At 42.8% G+C, this 20019-nt stretch overlaps 1 protein-coding gene across 1 annotated transcript in view; it reads right to left on the minus strand.

The window, feature by feature from the left end:
* Nucleotides 1-20019, minus strand: part of DOCK4 (dedicator of cytokinesis 4) — a 412253-nt gene that overhangs the window by 104601 nt on the left and 287633 nt on the right. The window contains exons 24-25 of the mRNA XM_077807794.1: nt 9104-9231; nt 3955-4089 (exon numbers count right to left, since the gene is read on the minus strand). Coding sequence (XP_077663920.1) covers nt 3955-4089; nt 9104-9231 — 263 coding nt within the window. The remainder of the gene's footprint in view (nt 1-3954; nt 4090-9103; nt 9232-20019) is intronic.

Below are 20019 nucleotides of genomic sequence, written 5' to 3' on the forward strand. Positions count from 1 at the left end.
CCTGCCCCATTAGCACCATGATTCATGCATTGGCAGGGCCCATGCTTTCAGAAAAATCTGTGTCCATGTCCTGATCACTCACGTGACCGCGCTGACATCGCCTCCTTGCCCGGTATCGCTTTGCCAGGTTCTGGTGCTGCATATACTGCTGGATAATGCGTGTGGTGTTTAATGTGCTCCTAATTGCCAAAGTGAGCTGAGCGGCCTCCATACTTGCCTTGGTATGGCGTCCGCACAGAAAAAAGGCGCGGAACGATTGTCTGCCGTTGCTCTGACGGAGGGAGGGGCGACTGACGACACGGCTTACAGGGTTGGCTTCAGGGAGCTAAAGTCAACAAAGGGGGTGGCTTTACATCAAGGAGTATTTCAGGCAGGACTTCACGGAGGGTTCCAATTAGAAATGGTGCACCTAAGTTATTGTTCTTATTGGAACAAGGAGATTAGCCTGGCCTCTGATTGATACATGGCTAGATTTACCTCGTTTCACCTTCTCTGTGAGTGACCGCAGTGTGACCTAGAGGAATGAGTCCCCTAGACGGGGGGTAGAGGGGGGGAAGAAGCAAATGAATACAAAACAAATCTGGTCTATTTCTTGTTTTGATCCACTCAATCTATCTTTTACATCTTTGGCTGGCAGCAGACAGTGCAGAAGGACTGCATGCCATCCTCATCTCTTGCCTGCCCGGCAGAAGATGGTACAGTACGACTGCCAGCAATTCGTATCGCCTGCCTGCTCACCATAAGATGGTTCAATAGGACTGACTGCACGACTAAAGAGAATGACCTGGTCAAGTCACTCCAAATTTAGTCCCTGCGCCCATGTCTGTCCAGGTGCTCCCAGCCGACGTGGCCAGGAGCACCTCAGACACGATGAGAACGGCTACCAGTCGTACTGCACCGTCTGCTGCCAGAAGGCAATGGGTTGCTGCTACTGTGTAGCAATGCCGTACCGCGTCTGCCAGCACCCAGGAGACATAGGGTGACGGTTACCTGAGCGGGCTCCATGCTTGCCGTGGTATGGCGTCTGCACAGGTAACTCAGGAAAAAAGGTGCGAAACAATTGTCTGCCCTTGCTTTCACGGAGGGAGGGAGGGAAGGGGGGCCTGACGATATGTACCCAGAACCACCCGCGACAATGTTTTAGCCCCATCAGACATTGGGATCTCAACCCACAATTCCAATGGGCAGCGGAGACTGCGGGAACTGTGGGCTAGCTTTCCACAGTGCAACGCTCCGGAAGTCGACTCTAGGCTCGGTACTGTGGAAGCACTCCGCCGAGTTAATGCACTTCATGCACTTAGAGCATTTTCTGTGGGGACAAACACACTCGAATATATAAAACCGATTTCTAAAAAAACGACTTCTATAAATTCGACCTTATTCCATAGTGTAGACATACCCATAGACACCTAAAAAAGTGGCCTAATTTACAAAAGTGATGAGCACTCAGTACCTCCTACTGAAATTAACGTTGGTACCTATTTTGAAAATCTTGGCCCAGTTTCCTGCCAATGTCATTCACAGAACCAGGGAGTGCAAGCAACATCATTCATTTCTTTGTTTGTAAGACTGAAAGCATAGTCTGTACCTCTTATCCTCTCATACTAAAAAGCATAGGGGTAGAGTCTACCACCTTAAGTCACCTTACTTCCACAAGTAGTCTCATCAAGCTATTTTCCATTTTCTTCCATAAAGAACAAAATTATTTAACACATATAGCACTGACTGTGTTGCAGTAGCACTCGGCTGTAACTCATTATGCTTCACAGGGACTGTAATTCTAAGATTTCACATTCCTTTAATTTAAATTTTAAAAGTATTTTGTAAATGTGAAAAGCTTCATTCTAATTGGTTTCTTTCAGCAATCTAATTGTGTGCAGATACATTTCTCATAAAGCAACCTAAAGGGCTAATTTATTGACATCACTGCATTACTCCAGTTTGTGCTGGTGTAGCTTCACTGAGATCACTGGCCCTGGAAATTATAGTTTTCTTTCAGGCACACAGCTTCAAGCCCCACACATCCATCTCACAGAGTGCACTAAATAATTCACAGCAGAACATAAGGTAAGATTGAGACAGAATATACATATATGCAGAAACACAATGCAGGATGGGCCTATGGCAACACTGAGACATAGTTTTGAGACTACTTGCAGACTGAGGCAGTACCCAACGAGACGAAGAGTGACAGAATTTAGCCGATTGTGTTGCCATAAAGCCTATATCCCACCTCACAAAGAGCATTTAATGATACAGGATTGACTCATGGCAACATGCTGGGCCAGATTCTACCATTTGTACTCATGTTGGGTGGTGCCTTACTCCACAAATAGTTCCAAGAACCCGGCTCAGTGTGCTGCCATAAGCCCGTACTGCATGATGTTCTCACATAAATGTATATAATTGCCTTACGCTGTGCTGTGAGTCACCTCCACATTAAGTATTCTGTGAGGTGCATGTAGTAATGATGACAAGCCTTAGTGATGCATATAGAGCTAATGAAAACTTTATAACTTGCAAGGCCCTTCAGAGTCTAATTTTTGATAGAGTGATGAATTAGCCCTTTATGCTACTTTATAAAAAAAACAGTATCCACAAACAATTGGATATTTTAATGGAAACCAATTACAATGGAGTTTTGCCACACTTCTGACCCAGTTCTACAACCTTTATTTAGATAAAGCAGAACTTCCCTATGCAAGAAGTTTGAACTTCAGAGAACATTTTTGTAGTTTAAAATTAAAGAAATGTGAAATCTTAGAAGTACAATCCCTCTGATGCATAATGAATTGGAGCACAGTGCTACTGTAAAATATAAGATAGTCAACTCATGGTTAACTCTACAAATGCTTCCAATAATTTTGTTCCCTGTGGGAGAAAGTGAAAAATATTTTCCACGAGTATTAAATACTTTTTTACAATGCTTGTCCTCAGAGGGAATTCAAGTTGAAAGGCTAGAATCCCTATATCATTGGAAAAATAAAAAGTAACAGTGTAAGGAGCTGGTCTAATGAGATGGCAAATCAAAAAGAAGGAATGTCCAGGTACTTTAAGTTTTTCACAGAAAACTCTGCTTAATGACCGGTAAGTGACCTGCTCCTCTTACTCAGGTTCTCTTTTGTAAGGCCACTACATTTCCCCTGCTGTGTAAGATTTTATTCTCCCCAAATACAACCTCCTTGAAAGCAGAGCAAAGTATAGTTTCGTTTTATTTCAAGAACACTAACTTTTAGAGAAAATCCCAGTGACTGCACTAAAACCTTTTAATGCACATCAGCCATTATATAGTGTTGACCTAAATACCACTTATGTTCCCTGCAGAACATTGATCTCTTGACTTTAGTTAGCATGTTAGAACTATCAGACCCAGATAAGTGTTGCTAGTTTTATTATTTATTTTTATTATTAATTATTTTTATTATTATTATTATTATTATTTTAATTTTGATTTAAATACCTTCGGGGTGTGTGAGTGTGTTTTGAGATTCTTTTCCCCCGTCAAAAATTTGGATTTTTGGGAGGTAAAAATGTTAATGTTTTGCCAAACTATTTCATCTTCATGAGTGCTGTGTTCTAATCCTTTCAGGAAGCTGTTAAACTGTCAATAAAAGCAGCATAATGAAATTGCCACTGACCTAACAGAATGTCAAATGGAAGAATTTCGTCCCCTTAATTTTTTGACTACTACAATGTATAAATACATATACATATATATAAATAAAACCATACAGCACTAATAATACCATTGAAAGTCAGAAAAGCAAGTAAAATCTACTTCACTTCCCACATCCCCCTTAGCCCGCCTAATGCAATCTTTTCAAAACAGCAGGTAATCTGATTAACAATGAGCATTACAACACATAGGCAATCCACCTAAACACAGTGGGATGAGTTAAGAGCCCAGTGACAGTCTTAAATTGGTATGGGTCTGTTTTATGATGAAAACCTTACGGTCACGTCTTGAAACTGCAGGCGCATTGCAGACCCTGATGGCTGAGGTCTGCTTGTGATCTCTAATATGGTTCTCAGCAGTATATCTAGCAAGCTGTTCACAATCACATCTATTTCTTCCAAGACGGATTTTTCCTAAAATAAAGAAAAATATTTTTTCAGTTTGCTATTACTGAAAAAGGAATAGACACATGCAGAATTTTCCCTAGGACAGTGTTAGCACCTGGATTAGTTTAGTTGAGGTGAGAATTAGTTTTCATCACAGCCACTGCACTTTATAAACCTTGGTAATATTTTCCACCCAAGATACCAGAGTCATTCCATTTACTTGAATCCGCTGTTCTCAAATTAATTACGTTACTGATATATAGAAGACAGTTATTAAAAACATGAGCCTAAGTACTCATCATTAAACATAATTCTTTTTCAAGGTACAGTATAAACGAAAGTAGGACATGATTTATGACAGCTATTTGGTCAAGATTTTTAGTCAACACTCATACATTTTAGCCATAGAAATGGACAGAGGAGATTTAAAATCTAAAGCAGAGAGAATTCTGTTTTGAATACTTTATGTGATCAACAAAGAAACTACCACCAAAACCAACAGATGGGTATAGCAACTTTTTAAGGCCAAATACCCCAGCAACGTCCAGCTACTTTGCGCCACTCCGATGAGAAGAAAGCAAACATATCTCTGGCCAGTTATGCAAGTTTATAGCTGATTTGCATCATCAGAATAATGCAAAGGAGCCAAAGTATAGACCATTGAACATGGCCAAAAATGTTAATTAACAAGGAAGAACAAAGTTAGTGCAGTGTTAAAGTTGCACAGTTATTACAAAATCCAGGAAATACATATTTTAATTTTGCTACGTTACACATACGTAGCAATCTCCCCATTTTAGTTTTCAAATGATATTTTTTATTATTTTGATGTTATTCATTTTATTTAATTAATGTACCTATTGATTTATTTTTATTTTATATAATCATTGATTACATTTTCACCCATTTGCCAAATGGTAGCAGATTTTGGGTCTTGCAGGTCAATTTCCTATTGGAGAAGAAATCAACAACACAAAATCTGGGTATTTTCTTAGTGTAACTTGTTTTAGTTACACTTTATACACAAGTCCTAGAACAGAGGTGATCACATATGACACATAAGCAATCCTGTCTTCCAGTAATCTCTGCCCAAACACTCTGGTCCAAGAATTCCACCTCTCATTAGAGAGGTCAAGGAAGGGAAAAAACTCTTCTGCTGTAAGGCAACAACTCCCTTAAGAGAACCCCCATTACAAAATAAACCCTGCATTTCTTCAAAGACTGTATGTTGCTCGCATACTAAGAAAAAGAACTTGTAGGACTATGTGGAAACAGCACCATCAAGTGATCCCTGTCGAAACAATATATTAATGTTTATGGCCCCAGTCCTTGAAGGTAATTCATGGGTGTGCATACTTGCACCTGTTTGAAGCCCTTTAAGGGATAAGGGCCTGTCTTAAAATATGCACCATATTCCTAGGATTTGCAATTTAGTTAATATTTCTGTGAAAACCTACAATTTTGCACTTCCTGACCTGATTTTATTTTTACTCAACATTCTTAACGTCACATTAATTTAAATGTCAGTTAGTTTGGGAGGTTGATTTCTTTTATTGATTTTTACAAAAAGCAGCTTATTGTGATAGTAAATGTTAACGTTTGAATGGTCCCAGTTATTCTTTGTGCTCCTGTAATACAACTGCCAGTTGTATTCCCTCAGGCAAGGACACAAATACAAGTTCTGAGAAATCGTGGGATGGCTTCCCTCAAATCAATAACATATCGTCTCTATCTTGTTTGATTAGTCACAGACAGCTAGCCTGCATCCAAGCCCTAAGTTAGTATAAACATTGGGTTATTTGTTTCACTTCTCTGGCCTGGTCAAACATGGAGACACAGCATAATGAATGCAATGTGGTCTACTGTCTCACCACTCACCCTCTCAGTGCTGCAAGTTGAGCAAAAGGGGCGACAATACAGACTCCCTGCAAGTAAGAACCCTCGAGGCAGAGAAACAATTGCCTACAACTATCCCTGGGCAAAAAGAAATGGAGTACTTGTGGCATCTTAGAGACTAACCAATTTATTTGAGCATGAGCTTTCGTGAGCTACAGCTCACTTCATCAGTATCTCGAGTGGCCAAAAAGTGGAGCTATTTAAGAGCAATTCATCTATCCATACTAGGATCCACAAGCAAGTCAACAAAATCTCATTGTCAATGGTATCAAAAGCTGCTTATAGATAGCTGCTTATAGAGTCTGCAGACACTATCTCTATCCATTGCTATGGCAAGATCATAAGTTAAGACAGCTGCCTCACAAGAACCACCAAGTTTTCTGTTACCTTTCCCCAAAATGGGAGATTGGATACTGGTTTATTTCCAGAGTAAAGAGCTGGCTTCTTGAACACTGATCTCCCCATGAATTCTAGTGCCTCATCCTCTATAGGGAAATGCTGACAACCTCAGCTAACTGTGGACCCAGTACTTCACAACTGCTCTCTTTTTTCTCACCACCCTGGAAAGACAAAATTGTAGCACAAAGCTGCACACCTGCACCTCTCTGCGCTCAATGAGTTGAAACTGAAGCTTTTTTCCCCTGCAACACACTGTTCTGTTTCCATGGCAGTAGACTGCTCTGTCTCTATCTGAGCAATTTTATTTGCAAAATAACGTGACATTTCTTCACAGCAAGAAACACTTGCTCTGTAATCAAATAGAGACAGCCAGCATTCACCAAGCAGTCGAATTAACTCTTTTGCATGGGACTTTGCAGATGCTATGATGGAAGTGAAGAAATTTGTCTTTGCCTCCCTCACAGCCAGAGCATGTGTTCTTTAAAAGACTCAAAAAAAAAATCCTCTATGTTGCTATTGTTTGGACACAGTAGGAGTCTGGGGCCCTAGCCATTTCCTCTCTCTCTCCACCTGTAAATCCAGGTGACTTGTGAAGATAGAGCCAGCACACAGTGTGTTTAGGGGCTGTATCAATAAGGGAGGACAAATTATTATTATGAATTTCTACCAAATTATTGTTAGAGTGGACAATAGAAGAATAACCTTATCCTTCAAAGCTGCCTGGAAATGGTTTCAACAGTTTCTGAAAGCAGACCATCAAAACATTTCCATTGCCCTGTCAAGACAAGTATGTTCCAACTTCAGACCAGAAGAAACAGTGGTCAGTCTGTAGCTGAGGAGTAATCTCTCTCCAATCTACACTCGTGACTCCAACACCAGAGTGTTTAGACTACAGTCCAATGTTTATTTTGGCAGCTGTGAAACTGTGAGCTGATCCAGAAAATTCATCACAGATAACAACACACAGTGATTGAAATGTCTAGGTACTATCAATCTCAGTGACTCAAGTGAGGAACATGATCAGCTCAGCCTCTGAATTAGAGAGGGACAACAAATAACATAGAGGGACATAACATAGAGGGACATTACACCACCAACTGTGTCTTATGTCCATCTTTGGACTCTCTGGCCAGGAGGACACATTCATAGTTTCAGGATGCAAGATCTCTTGTATTTGAGGTCAGATGAAAAAAATATAGCTACCCACCAGCCTAGATCATGTTTCTCCTCATGCTGAACTATACACCTTTCCAGGGAAGCCACAACAAAAATGTGTCAAAATAACAGCCCCATATTAAGTCAATACGGTATTATTTAACAGCCTGAAATGAAGATCCAGATCCAATGTCTTGCATTCCTGACAACTGTTATAATGTGAGACCAAAGGAACTGAGACTAACCATGCACCTGCATGGTTCACACTTACTACACCGATTAGTGTATGATGCTACTTTCTTTTTGCCTTGTCTCTCTCTACCACAGGGATTGAGGGGACCCTCACAGTCAAGATACTTCCCCATATCCCCAGTATGCAGCGCTGTCATTGAACCTTCATGACCAACCTAAGGTGGCCCTCAGAGGGATGCAGCCATCACAACTAGGTGCCTCAATACGAACACCGAGACCCATTTGCAAAGTCCATCATAACCAACAGTCCCACAAACAGTCTCCAAATACATCAGATCATCCCTCTCCAACAGTGCATAGATCAGCCCACAGCACATCCTCTTCACTTATCCTACATGAATAAGTGGTATTAATCCCAACACACTTCCAAACCACTGTGGGTCAACCTTCACATTGACAGCACAATGATCCTGGCAGGACAGTTACACTAGAGGGGTCTATCCAGAGGGCTGACGGTCAGATCTTGGCTATTAGGACAGGCCATCATAACTGGTGGCTCAGCAGTCCCAGAAGAGCAACCCAACACAAATGATCAATCCTGTTAAACCCTTCCACAAATCTCCTCCTTACTCACTCCACTCAATGGCCGAGCTCTTAAACAGTCCTCTTATCCTCCATCTATGAACTCGTTAAGAACATCATCTTTCACACAGTCAGTACATCCCTTTCATATCTGCTCTCCATGAACAGGTCATCCAACTTAATCCCTTCATCCATTACACACACAAAAACTATCTTCAGAATGTCAACTTCCAACAAACCCACCAAAACAAGGTCAATAATAAGGGGTAGACCAGGCTACAGGTGGAGAAGCAGCCCTAGGTCCACAATTCCTGCTCAGCTGTAATAAGCGTCCCTCTTAAAAGATCCCCCTAGTTTCCTGTTCTCAGTGGAAAAAGGGCAGGGCAGGCTGCAAGTGAAGAAGCATTTCTGACCCCAAGCTTCCTCAAGTCCAGGTGGGCTGAAACAGGGAGGTGGCCTCTTTTAAAGCTCCTAACCTTAAAACACAGGCCTGACAAAAAGATGCTATTTACAACTGAATTTATATCTTAAACCAGACAATCTTTCTCTGTTTGTCTTTGAAAAAAGATCTAAATTACTGCATGTTAGAACACTGGAACAGTGTCAACACTCAGTAGAACACAGAGTGCTAGATTAAAAATATTCTTGCAACAGTCCAAAAATTGATGAAAAATCTAACTGACATATTCATCAAGGTTCAGTTCCTAGAGAATGCTCTAAATGTCACTTTTTGTTCAAGCGACAGTTTATTTTATTACGAGGACCCAAATAATGAAGTTAAAAAAAACCACTACTGTTCATAACTGGATTTACTTACTGAGCTATTTTTCTTTATGAAACAAAATATGTTGCTAAGGATACGTGCACACATTGTAAGATCCTTCTGCTCTTGTAAATGCATGTGGAGGTGATGTAAAACTACTGGAAGAAGAATATATCTGGAATCTGCAAGGAGAGAGAAAGGGTATGAGTGGACTCCTTTCATTTTTCATTTTATATATCTTTTAATAAAATATAATCATATATAAACTGTAAATGTGTCTTATATCCATACAAATATTCCTGAACATCAGACGCTTTCAGCAGCTTCATACCATATCATAACCAAAAGAAAAATTTAATGTACTATCTTTTGCTGAAATCACCTCTAGACATACACATTACTGTGTGTGATTTTAAATATGTAAAATTAAATTACATATTTATGGAACTTTCTTGCAGAAAACATTAGCATAATATAGGTATACAAAATGACATGGAAACTATTCTCTCCTACCTCCCTGGTTTATCACTGGCCTTTTTTGCAACTATATCACTTTCCAAATTGAGATCTAATTTACTGTCCACTACCACGCTCAGCTCTTTTTCACTATTACTGCTTTTCAGATTTCTCCCTCCTACTGAGTATGTGGAATACAGATTATTTGTCTCTATTGGAATTAACTTGCATTTTTCCGAGCTGAATCTCATTTTCTGCCCACAGCCTTTTGTTATGATTTTTCTTTTTTGACTTCTCCCAATTTAGTATCAGCTGTGAATTGCACTAATGTGCTGTTTACTTCCTTTCCTGATCATTAATAAAGATATTAAATAAGACCAGTCCTAACACTGATTTCTGTGGTGTCATACTAGATACCACCTCCCTTTCTGATCGATGGAACTTGTTATTATCCTTTGTTTAAAGTTACTCTAGACACACACATACTATATATATGTATACACACATATACACACACATACGTATATTTGAGACACTGTTTTTATTTTAAATCTACTCAAGCTAGTATTTCTATTAAGATATTTTTAAAGCATTCTTAAAAACTAAACCCTCTGCTGCTATTAATTCATTAAGTTTCTCATTATTTCACGAAAGGAAGCAAGTTTGTCTAGCCCAGAGGTTGGCAACCTTTCAGAAGTGGTGTGCTGAGTCTTCATTTATTCACTCTAATTTAAGGTTTCGTGTGCCAGTAATACATTTTAACGTTTTTAGACGGTCTCTTTCTATAAGTCTATAATATATAACTAAACTATTGTTGTCTGTAAAGTAAATAAGGTTTTTAAAATGTTTAAGAAGCTTCATTTAAAATTAAATTAAAATACAGAGCCCCCCGGACCGGGCAGTGTGAGTGCCACTGAAAATCAGCTCGCGTGCCGCATTTGGCACAAGTGCCATAGGTTGCCTACCCCTGGTCTAGCCAGAGCGTTTGTTATAAACGCATGCTGCAAGTGCTTACGATTCCATTAACCTCTGAATGATCAATGGTTTTTTTCTCTGACTTTTTAATCTACTTTTTAAAAAGGGTATAGAAGTTTGATTTAAGGGATAGTAGTCTCTGCCAGGATTAAGCTTCTTTCCTACACTGAAAATTATCGCTGCTCTGCTCTTCCTCCAGTCTTCCCTCATTGTCACTGAGTCAGTAAGTTCATTTGCTAGTTACTCATATAACCTTAGCCCTGGTCTACACTAGGAGTTTAGGTCGAATTTAGCAGCGTTAAATCGATTTAACTCTGCCCCCGTCCACATGATGAAGCCCTTTTTTTCGACTTAAAGGGCTCTTAAAATTGATTTCTTTACTCCACCCCTGACGAGGGGATTAGCGCTCATCAGCAGAGGTGACCATGATGGAGTTCCAGAATCACAAAAGAGCTCCAGCATGGACCGAACAGGAGGTACGGGATCTGATCGCTGTATGGGGAGAGGAATCCGTGCTATCAGAACTCCGTTCCAGTTTTCGAAATGCCAAAACATTTGTCAAAATCTCCCAGGACATGAAGGACAGAGGCCAAAACAGGGACCCAAAGCAGTGCCGCGAGAAACTTAAGGAGCTGAGGCAAGCCTACCACAAAACCAGAGAGGCAAACGGCCTCTCTGGGTCAGAGCCCAAAACATGCCGCTTCTATGATGAGCTGCATACCATTTTAGGGGGTTCAGCCACCATTACCCCAACCGTGTTATTTGACTCCTTCAATGGAGATGGAGGCAACACGAAAGCAGGTTTTGGGAACGAGGAAGATGATGATGATGAGGTTGTAGATAGCTCACAGCAAGCAAGCGGAGAAACCGGTTTTCCCAACAGCCACGAACTGTTTCTCACCCTGGACCTGGAACCAGTACCCCCCAAACCCACCCAAGGCTGCCTCCCGGACCCGCCAGGCGGAGAAGGGATCTCTGGTGAGTGTACCTTTTTAAATAGTACACATGGTTTAAAAGCAAGTGTGTCTGTTAACGTGTCTGCGGATGGAGCGGAAATGCTCCAGGGACATCTCCATAAAGCTCTCCTGGAAGTACTCCCAAAGCCTTTGCAAAAGGTTTCTGGGGAGGGCAGCCTTATTCCGTCCTCCTTGGTAGGACGCTTTACCATGCCAGGCCAGTAGCACGTAGTGGGGAATCATTGCAGAACAAAGTATTGCAGTGTATGTTATGAATAGAATTACGCCCAAGAACGCGGTGTGGGGGCCTCCGGCCACCCAGCCACTCCATCCCAGAGGATTGCCCAAGCAACAGAAGGCTGGCATTCAATAAGTTTTACAGTTTTAAACTTTTAAAGTGCTGTGTGGCCTTGTCCTTCCCTCCTCCACCACCCTCCCGGGCTACCCTGGCAGTTATCCCCCTATTTGTGTGATGAATGAATAAAGAAGGCATGAATGTGAAGCAACAATGACTTTATTGCCTCTGCAAGCGGTGATCGAAGGGAGGAGGGGAGGGTGGTTAGCTTACAGGGAAGTAGAGTGAACCAAGGGTGTGGGGCGGTTCATCAAGGAGAAACAAACAGAACTTTCACACCGTAGCCTGGCTAGTCATGAAACTGGTTTTCAAAGCTTCTCTGATGAGCACCGCATCCTCCTGTGCTCTTCTAACTGCCCTGGTGTCTGGCTGTGCGTAACCAGTGGCCAGGCAATTTGCCTCAACCACCCACCCCGCCATAAACGTCTCCCACTTACTTTCACAGATACTGTGGAGCGCACAGCAAGCAGTAATAACAGTGGGAATATTGGTTTCGCTGAGGTCTAAGCGAGTCAGTAAACTGCACCAGTGCGCTTTTAAATGTCCAAATGCACATTCTACCACCATTCTGCACTTGCTCAGCTTGTAGTTGAACAGCTCCTGACTACTGTCCAGGGTGCCTGTGTATGGCTTCATGAGCCATGGCATTCAGGGGTCGGCTGGGTCCCCAAGGATACATATAGGCATTTCAACATCCCCAATGGTTATTTTCTGGTCTGGGAATAAAGTCCCTTCCTGCAGCTTTTGAAACAGACCAGAGTTCCTGGAGATGCGAGCGTCATGTACCTTTCCCGGCCATCCCACGTTGATGTTGTGAAACGTCCCTTGTGATCCACCAGAGCTTGCAGCACTATTGAAAAGTGCCCCTTGTGGTTTATGTACTCGCCGGCTTGGTGCTCCGGTGCCAAGATAGGGATATGGGTTCCGTCTATGGCCCCACCACAGTTAGGGAATCCCATTGCAGCAAAGCCATCCACTATGACCTGCACATTTCCCAGGGTCACTACCCTTGATATCAGCAGATCTTTGATTGTGTGGGCTACTTGCATCACAACAGCCTCCACAGTAGATTTGCCCACTCCAAATTGATTCCCAACTGACCGGTAGCTGTCAGGCGTTACAAGCTTCCACAGGGCTATTGCCACTCGCTTCTCAACTGTGAGGGCTGCTCTCATCTTGGTATTCTTGCGCCTCAGGGCAGGGGAAAGCAAGTCACAAAGTTCCGTGAAAGTGCCCTTACGCATGCGAAAGTTTCGCAGCCACTGGGAATCGTCCCAGACCTGCAACACTATGCGGTCCCACCGGTCTGTGCTTGTTTCCCGGGCCCAGAATCAGCGTTCCACCACATGAACTTGCCCCATTAGCATCATGATGCCCACATTGCCAGGGCCCATGCTTTGAGAGAAGTCTGTGTCCATGTCCTCATCACTCTCGTCACCGCGCTGATGTCGCCTACTCACCCGGTTTCGCTTTGCCAGGTTCTGGTGCTGCATATACAGCTGCATAATGTGAGTGGTGTTTAATGTGCTCCTAATTGCCAAAGTGATCTTATCGGGCTCCATGCTTGCCATGGTATGGCGTCTGCACAGAAAAAAGGTGTGGAACGATTGTCTACCGTTGCTCTGACAGAGGGAGGGACGACTGACGACATGCTTACAGGGTTGGCTTACAGGGAATTAAAATCAACAAAGGGGGTGGCTTTACATCAAGGAGAAAGAAAAACAACTGTCACACAGAATGGCCCCCTCAAGGATTGAACTCAAACCCCTGGGTTTAGCAGGCCAATGCTCAACCCACTGAGCTATGCCTCCCATTAAACTTTTCAAGGTGCCCTGACAGATCCCACCAAAACGATTGTCAGCCGTTGATTTCACGGAGGGAGGAAGGGGGGAGCAAAGGAATACAAAACAAATCTGGTGTATTTCTTGTTTTGATCCACTCCATCTTTTACATCTTTGGCTGGCAGCAGACGGTGCAGTGGGATTGCTAGCCATCCTCATCTCCTGGCTGCTCATCAGAAGATGGTGCAATAGGACTACTAGCCATCCTCATCTCGTGCCTGCTCATCATAAGATGGTACAATAGGACTGCCGGCAGGACTAAAGAGAATGACCTGGTCGAGTCACTCCTATTGTAGTCCCTGCGCCCACGTCTGCTCAGGCGCTCCTGACGGACCTTACCGAGGCGGCCAGGAGCACCTCGGACATGACGTCGATGGTTATCAGGCCTATTGCACCGTCTGCTGCCACAAGGCAATGGGTTGCTGCTGTGTAGCAAGGCAGTACTGCGTCTGCCAGCACCCAGGAAACATATGGTGACAGTGAGCTGAGCAGGCTCCATGCTTGCCGTAGTATGGCGTCTGTACAGGTAACTCAGGAAAAAGGTGCGAAACAATTGTCTGCCATTGTTTTCATGGAGGGAGGGAGGGAGAGAGGGAGGGCCTGACAACTTGTACCCAGAACCACCCGCAAGAATGTTTTTGCCCCATTAGGTATTGGGATCTCAACCCAGAATTCCAATGGGCGGTGGAGACTGTGGGAACTGTGGGATAGCTACCCACAGTGCAACGCTCCGAAAGTCGAAACTAGCCTTGGTACTGTGGAAGCACTCCGCCGACCTAAGGCACTTAGAGCATTTTGTGTGGGGGGACACACAATCAACTATATAAAAATGATTTCTAAAAAAACAACTTCTATAAATTCAACCTAATTTCATAGTGTAGACATACCCCTAGACAAGTGTCATAAGGACCTGTGGATTGAAAACCCATTTTCCAAGTACTGTACTCCTTTGTTTGCTCTTTAACTGTTTTACAGGATCTTCTATCCTTGCTAATTATTCATGTGTTATGTGGAAGCAAAATTTAGCACCTCAGCCGTCTATGAGCCATCTTTAATTTGACTCCCCTCCTTATTTATTAGTAGGCTTCTTAACAAGTTTACTTTTGCAAAAGTGCCTTGGAAATCTAAAGTGCCATAAATGGCCAGAACCTTTGTTTTACACCTCAAATAAAAGATGACACCACCAAAAGCACAAAGCCATCTAATCCTATGCTGACTTACTATGACTGACTCAGGGAGAGAGGGAATAGTGCCATCTATTGAGTTACTACGATCACTTCCTGCACCACCTAAAGGACATGTTCCTTGAAAACATCTAACCGAAAAACTGATCCGTCACAATCTCCTTAGGCTGTGAGATCTGATGGGATCACTGAACAGGATGAGATAACTATCATCTCCAGCCTTGAGTCACACACTAAAACCTACTTGTGAAAGTTCAGACACAGCAATGTGTATGTTTTGCCTACAGGCTTTACTTTTTTCCTCAACTGTCAGGTACAATGTCAGCCACTGTAGATAGTCAAATTATTGAATGAAGGTATAGCACAATATTTAGAGGCCTTAGCCATTGGTCACTCTGTCCTAATTCCCCCAACCTGCTCCAAAAACCAAATTAGCTGACTATTTAAAATGCTAATACTCACTTTTAAAAATATTATACAGAAATTGGAAAAAACAAAATTTTTATGACATCAACCTTTCCAAATAGATGATGAAACCTCAGGGCATCTCTGTGCCTTTTCTCTGCAATATTCCTTGTGGAATTCTGCGCCACTGCACACACACGTACAATTCAGGTTCTCTGCAGTTTTTTAATTCTCAGCAGAAAATACATTCTGCCAGGAGGTGCTGCAGTTACACCTTTCACCCACCAGGGGCTGCTGTAGCGCCAGAAGAGAGGGCAGCTGGCTCAGGGCTGAGCAGCCAGCCGTGGAGACGGAGGGGTCATAGGCTGCTTTCCTCACAGTGCCCTGCCCATAGGGCCAGGTGAGGAGACACAGGATATGAACAGATGGGGGAACACAGGGCTGCTGGGGGTCACATAGACTGGGGTTCAGAAGGGCTAGTGGGATGGACAGACTGGGGTGTGGGCACAGGAACTAGTGGGGTGACAGCATTGAGCCAGGCGCTGCATGAGAGTGGGAGTGCAGGGACACATGGAGCTTGTGGGGTGGGGGGGCTGAGTGGGGTGCAGGGACACATGGGGACAAGGGGAGTTGGGTGCCGGGACACATGGAGAAAGGGCGAAGGGGGGTGCAGGGACACACACAGGGATGAGGCAGATGTGCCAGACTGAATGGGAGAGGCTAGAGCCAGGGTTTGCATAGGGGAGGCTCCCCAACTCCCTAACAATTCCTCTTCCCAAACAAAACCTGTTCCATACTTCTCCCATCCACACATAGCAACCCTCCAGGTTCACTTCCAGGATCCTTCCCAGTGGTTACTTTCCTCTCCCTCTGCTTCTCCATTGTCCCTGACTCCCCCAAGCCTTTGCACTGCTTCTGAGATGTGCAGGAAATACATTTCTGTATTGTAGTTTGAATGAATTATTACTCAAAGTTCTGTATTAATATGCCTAGGAAGGAATCCACTTAACAAAAAACATTTCCTGAATCTTTTTTGTTGTCTGTATTCTTATAGACATACTTGCTGACAGGTATTTTGAAATAAATTACCCAAATAACTGAAACTGGCATGATTATATTGTGTTATTTTGACAAATAAAATATGCAGAATTTTAAAATATTGTGCGCAGAATTTTTAGTTCATTGCTACATTACTAATTACAACCTAGACCTTGTAGACTGAACGAATTTTAAAAATTCAATTAACTTTTCAGTATGTATTGTTTGTATTTTATTTTTCCTTCTGCTGGAGCATGAAAATCAAGGCAGCCATTCACTTTTTTTAAAGCAGTTTCATTTGCACACACTCAATTTTGCATTTATTAGATTGGAAGCACTGTGTGGGAATCTTTAGTTGCACAAAAAGAAAAAAAATTCCCACTGGAATTCTGAAAAAACAAACATACATTTCTGGTCTGTCTAAACAGAGCATTTCAATTTCTAATTTGACAATTTTCATAAAACATTATTTTCATTTTAAAAGTTGTACTGATTGGGTGAAGAAAAAGAAACACTGTTAGGGGGGAAAAGTGATTTTTTTTTAACTGAAGGGGCATTAGTCAGATGGTTGCAAAAGCGTGTTTGATTGTCTGCCAGGTAAGTACTTAGAGAGATAAGATGGGTGAGACAATATCTTTTATTGGACCAACTTCTGCTGATGAAAAAGATTAGCTTTTGAGCTTACAGAGAGCTCTTCTTCAGGTACTTACAAAGATATAGATATATTCAAATTTCATCACAAACTTCATAACTGAAAGATTTACCTCTAAATTTATATAGATTTTCAACCAAATATAATGATGTACACAATTAATGCTCTTTTGATGGGCAGTGTAATCTCAGATAAACCTATCCACAGTGGGATGGATTGAGGAAAAAGATCAGTCCCAAAAAGGAAACAGTTGGGTAATATGTTTTCCATTCTGTACCTTGTCGTCCTCTAATTTCTCACTGTAATGATACAATGAGTACCAAAGAGAAATAGAATGTAGGGAAGCAAGAAAAGGAATCTATTTAGGCACTACCCTGTGGAGATCCTTGCATCTCTCAATACTGCTCATGTGATGAGGAAGATGTGAGGCAAGGAGCCTAACTCCAGGGTGTACCCCAACTTCAGGATCTCCAGGACCCATCTGTTTGATGTATAGTGGAGCCAAGTGTCTACAAAGTATGAGATTCCTCCTCCCAAGAGGATATCTGATTGAATGCAGTACCCATTGCAGTCACGCTGAAAGCTTCAGTCGGGAAGAGGAGAAGTTACTGCCTCTATGAAGTTTCCCTCTGGGCTTGCAATTCCATGATTTGCCTCCAGAATGGTGGAGTCTCTTCTCTCGTACCTTTGCTGAGAGGGATGACAGGATGCTTGGTTCTGTGTGAGGACTTGTAGCACAACGAGGTTTAATCTGGAGTGCATGGAGAATGCTTAGATATCTCTTCTTTTTAAAGCAAACCACTTGCTGCAGTTACTCCCAAAGAGTCGTCCAACAGTAAACTGTGAAGTAGGAGACATGAAGACTTTGTTTGAAACGGTTGTTTCCCTAGGACTGGAAGGGCTTTCCTACTCTGAGGCACAGCTAGGGAGAAAACAAAGGGGAAGGTCAGAGCAAGGGCCCAATTCCTTCTTTCTGGAGGAGGATGCCAGACCCTTTGTCTTGTGAGTGTATCACCTACATGAGAAGGTGGGGTGGCACATTAGATACGCTCTCCTTGAGTAAGATGGTAGCTTTACTTTTGAAAGAGTTCTTTGACTTATTCCTGCTGGGTCTCTCCCCAAGGGGGCTGTTCCTGCTAACGTAGCCTGATTTCTGCTGACAACTGACCTGTTTGGTCCATATTACACATTATCCTGGGCCACAGGGGCCGGGTGGCAGGGCAGTGCAGCCCAGGCAGCTGCCCCAGACCCCGGAGCTCATGACACCCCAGGGCTGGCAGGGAGTCCTGGACCCCCAACCCCACAGCACTGGCTGGGAGCCCAACCCCCCACACGAGGCGGCGGGGGGGGGCCCTGCAGCTGGGAACCTGGGATCCCAGGCACACCCACAGCCTTTAGCACACAGCTGAGCTTGGCCACAGCTGTGTGCTAATTGGGCTGTGGGTTGAGAACTGCTGGTTCGTACTATCTCCAAATGCGTCTCAGTCCACTCTGTACCAGCTATACTCTTTGCCCCTTCTTATGGCTACGTGGAGGTCTGAACTTGAAGCAGCTTCAGAGGACCCTGATAAGTTCTTCTTGCTGATGGCTTTGGGCTTTACCTTCTTCACCTACTCCACCATGCTGAGATGGCGAAGATCCAATATGTGTGGCTCCATGAGTGATACTCACTAACCACATACCTTCAGCTGGAGCAAGGGTGCTCATTTCTTTCCCAAAGTGAGCTGTAAAAGCTGTGTGTGTAAAAGGAAAAAACAGAAGTGCTAGACCACTACAGCAGCTGCCCTGCAAAAGTGGAAGATCTCATGAACGATGGCATGGCACAGCTAAGCCCTAGCGTCTGTGTCATAAATCTATTAGCTTCATAAGTACAGGAAGACATGGTAGCACCAAACAGTAGCAGACTTGGGGAGAGGTCAGGAGCCGGAAATCAAAAAACTCCCAGGCTCTAATAACAAGAGAACACCATGGTGAGCTCCACTTCAGTCCCCCAGCATAGCACATCACAGTGATTCAGGGGAAGATTTGCAAAATCCCAAAGCAGTTAGGCATCAAAGTCCCATTCACTTTCCCTGGGAATTTGAAGCCTAACTGCTACTTGTGCCTTTGGAAACCTCTGCAGTAGTTCCCTAATCTGTTAGCTATAACATGGGATTTAGACTGAAAGTGTCCAAATATCCCAAAATCAATTCTAAGCGTCTGATTTTTCTGTATGCTGTAGCATATTAACTACTTATGCTGATTTCAACAAAATCACAAGTCTAGTGTCATCTTTGCAGTAGTAGAACTCTATTATGGTCACATAAACAATCATCTACTGAAACAATGCTGCTAGTTGTCTATGCCCTTGCAGCAAAAAATGTCAAACTTCAGTGCTACACAAATCTGGTTAGTCGCTAATAAAATGTTATTTTCCCCGGAGACTTAGAGAGGGCTCCCCTCTATGCCTGGGCTGATGGAGGGTCTATGTGCATTTATGTTTAGGAATGGAACATTATAGGACTGAAAGAGGTGAAGACGATGAGCTCCAGGAAATCCTTCCCCTAATTGGTGACCGAAATTACACTGTACAATATATTTTCAAGATCTGTCTCTGTTCCCTTATCATTTATACTAGCTGTTCATATTACTGATTTTGGGAATAATTTCTTTCATATCCATGAATCTTAGGATACAGAAATTCTCTTTAAATTCCTTTTGTACCCTTTCTTCATGTTAATACCACATTGTCATTGTTGGGGCTTGTACTCTTAAAGGAGTATTCATTTTCCCAAATCTAGTTTCACTGACACTTTTAACTAAGAACATTGTATCATGAGCATTGCCCTCTTGTACCATTTCCAGACTAGAGTGGGATATAAAATTGCAAGAGCATCCTCAATAATTCCTGATAGGGAATTAAATCCATTTTCTCTGAATTTCATTCTGTAGGCTAGATTCTCTGCTCTGGCTGAGCTGCACTCAGTACAGGATAGAGAGGGAAGAGGAAAGGTGGCTTTAAGTCACCTTTATGCTGCCTTGATTGTGAAGCTTTCAGAGTGATTTGGTGGATATAGTGGATTTGGACTTTCAGAAAGCCTTTGACAAGGTCCCTCACCAAAGGCTCTT

This window comes from Eretmochelys imbricata, chromosome 1, assembly GCF_965152235.1.
Source record: "Eretmochelys imbricata isolate rEreImb1 chromosome 1, rEreImb1.hap1, whole genome shotgun sequence".
In the NCBI taxonomy this organism is placed as follows: Eukaryota; Metazoa; Chordata; order Testudines; family Cheloniidae; genus Eretmochelys; species Eretmochelys imbricata.